Source organism: Zingiber officinale, chromosome 2A, assembly GCF_018446385.1.
Source record: "Zingiber officinale cultivar Zhangliang chromosome 2A, Zo_v1.1, whole genome shotgun sequence".
NCBI classification, from domain to species: domain Eukaryota; kingdom Viridiplantae; phylum Streptophyta; class Magnoliopsida; order Zingiberales; family Zingiberaceae; genus Zingiber; species Zingiber officinale.
Genome location: NC_055988.1, coordinates 124,415,832 through 124,419,100, shown reverse-complemented (window position 1 = coordinate 124,419,100; position 3,269 = coordinate 124,415,832). Strand labels below are relative to the sequence as shown.

Below are 3,269 nucleotides of genomic sequence, written 5' to 3'. Positions count from 1 at the left end.
GAAATTAAAACCACCTTTAGTTGATGAACAAAAGCTAATTATACTTTAACCTAATTTCTAATGACTAGTCCAAATGAAAAAGACTAACATTATCAAAGACGTAATGCCCCAAAAGGAATGAATATGATCGTCCGTGCATGGTAGCACATGAGACAGAACACTGTAGCAGCCGTACTGTAATTCACTAACTTGAAAGATCCAGAGGAAGAAGCAATATAATCAAGTACTGCTGCTGCTACTTCTACCTAGCTAATTTACATATATAGATCAGAAACTGTATATTTATTTATATCCAGGCATGCAAATCGATCTTTACCAGCACTAGCTAGCTCCAGCGCAGTAATAATTAATCACAGCCTAAACCCTAAATGACAGTTAAAACATGCCACTTTTACCAGTGTTATACCACTGATCAGAGTGCAACTTCTTCTAGGGAAGCAACAGCAGTTATGCTTGGTGGGACTGCTGCTACCTAATTCACATAGATCACATGGACATTTCTAAGCAGGTTACCAGGCTAGCTTCGTATATATCCATGTCAGTCACATGCATGCATGGAACGTATGTGTTTATTATTATTATTTTTTTAATTTATTAATTTCCTCCATTTTTCATGCTCGTGTAGCAACTTCGAGTGTAATTTACGAGCCACCAAAAGCTATAGGTAGATCAGATCAGACAGAGTAAGTACTCACAGTATCTGTCTATTTGTGTTTTGTCTCTACACACACTATATATATATATATATATATATATATATATATATATATATATATATATAGCTTCTCTCCTCAGGCAGGACTAGGGCAGGGAAGTGATCATCGATCAAGCGTATAAGGATGGGGAGAGCACCTTGCTGCGACAAGGCCAGCGTGAAGAAAGGCCACTGGTCGCCGGAGGAAGACAAGCAGCTGAAGGAGTACATCGAGAAGCACGGAACCGGCGGCAACTGGATCGCTCTCCCCCACAAAGCTGGTAATTAATTGTTAATGATCGTGTTAATGATCTGCATGGATGATCATGGTAATTAATTAATAATGGCGATTGATTTGCATGTGGTGATGCAGGGCTGAACAGGTGCGGGAAGAGTTGCAGGCTGAGATGGCTGAACTACCTGAGGCCCAACATCAAGCACGGGAGCTTCTCCGACGAGGAGGACAGGGTCATCACCAACCTCTACGCCAGCATCGGGAGCAGGTTTTAGATTTGTTAATGGCGATCGAGAATATTGGGAAAGGTTTGATCATGTCAGGGATGATAATGGTGTTATGGTGCAGGTGGTCCATTATAGCCAACCATCTCCCCGGAAGAACTGACAACGATATCAAGAACTACTGGAACACCAAGCTTAAGAAGAAGTTCTCGGGGATCCTCACGCCGGCGAGGAGGGTAGTGAAGCACCACCACCAGCAGCAGTGCAGTAGCTACGCCTGCTTCCCGACCGCCGCCGCAGCCGCGTTGGATTCCTTGCAAGGCCTCGACGCTACGTTGCCAATCTCTGCATTGCTCAGCTCTCTGACTTCCGGTGGCGGCGGTTCTGGTGGTGGTGGCGGTGGCGGTGGTGGTGGGCCGCCTCTGCTGCAGACTCCAGAGCAGCAGCAGCAGTCTCGTAATCTTATCAACTATGGCGGCGGCAGCATGGGGTGCCTCGGTAATGCTACTTATTCGGACGTCTACCTGAACGAGGCCGAGCACGGGGCGTCGGGCTTCGAGAGCTACCTCTACGGCGGCGGCGGTGGCTGCCTGGAGGCCGTCGACCTCGCCGGCAGCCGCGACAGCACGGAGTTGGGCTTCGGCTTGGAGGAATACGAAATGCCGATGCTCCCGCCCAGCAGCACTCTCTACCTCGACGCCGAGATGATGAACGCGTCGACCATGTGCTTCTACTGACCAATTAAGGGCCGCCGCCTGCCGGCGTCGCTGGGGAAGAAGACCATCGTGTACGTGAGCTAGCGAGCAGAGCCGTAGCAGACAGGGGCCCTCTGTTTTTCCCACCGCGCGTGTTCATATCGATTCTGACAGAGAGTTTGGTGGGTCGTGTCTTTCTTGCTGGCGATTTGCCCAAAACGATCAATCCGCCATGGCAGCTCTTACTGCGACCTTGCAATCTATTCACTTCCTCTCTCATAATCAATGCCCCCATTATCGTTCGCACGTGACTACGTGAGCTTCATGAATCAGCCAAAGTAACCCAAAAATAAATAAATAAATAAAGATACATAAGCAATTGATCTAAAATTATGAAATAAAAAAAAAAAAACAGATTTTTGGTCACACTTATTGTCATTCTTACCCATCCAATTAATCATTATAGTACAACAACAACGAAAGTACCGTACAATAATGTTAGATTTTAAAAAATTAATACTAGTTTGGTGATGCATAATAATAATGATAATAATAGAAAATAATTTTAAATTAATTTTAATCAATTAAAATTTATTATATTTGATATCATAATTATCGTCGATATGAATTAAATAGTAAAAATAATATTTCTAAATTTATTATAATTATTATTATACTTATAATGATGATTCACCTCGGCGAATGCTTCCTCTACATGATATTTATAGACGATGTCAATCAATTTTTACTTGTTATCCTCTTCCACGTGCTCTTATCGTTTTTTCAAATTTTATTGAACCTTCTAGATTTACACAAACAGTGAAAGATCTGAATTGATGTGTTACGATGACTATAAAGTTTGATACTCTTCTTCGCAATGTAACCTGAAATTTAATTCCTCGTACTCCATCTATGAATATTGTAAGCTCTAAATGAGTTTACCAAATTAAGTATCGTACAAATTGATCTATTGAACGTTACAAAGCTCGCCTTGTTGCTAAAGGTTTTAATTAGCAACCATGTATTGACTTTAATGATGTTTTTAGTCTAGTCATCAAAATTATAATTATCAAATTGCTACTCTCTATAGTTGTTAGCTCCAATTTACCTATGCGACAATTAGATGTCTATAATGCTTTCCTTCATAGACACCTCAAAAAAACTATTTTATGGAACAACCACCTTGATTCATCCATCCGCAACTTCCAACCTATGTGTGTCAACTTCAAAAATCTATATATGGTCTTCAGTAAGCACCTCGTGCATGATTTCATCGTTTATCTATCTGGCTTCATACTCAAGAATTTTCTGGCTCAAAAACAGACTCTTCCCTATTCTACAAATGTACTGAGAAATTTTCAATATTTGTTTTGATTTACGTGGATGATATCTAATAATTGATAGTGATTAAAATGATATTA

At 41.4% G+C, this 3,269-nt stretch overlaps 1 protein-coding gene across 1 annotated transcript; it reads left to right on the top strand.

Moving 5' to 3' along the window:
* Positions 1 to 788: 788 nt before the first annotated feature.
* LOC122039979 (transcription factor MYB87-like) lies at positions 789 to 2,150 on the top strand. Its single transcript, XM_042599377.1, has 3 exons — positions 789 to 975; positions 1,068 to 1,197; positions 1,278 to 2,150. Exons 1-3 carry the CDS (start codon positions 840 to 842, stop codon positions 1,888 to 1,890), a joined length of 879 nt encoding a protein of 292 aa, XP_042455311.1. The 5' UTR covers positions 789 to 839; the 3' UTR covers positions 1,891 to 2,150.
* Positions 2,151 to 3,269: the final 1,119 nt, after the last annotated feature.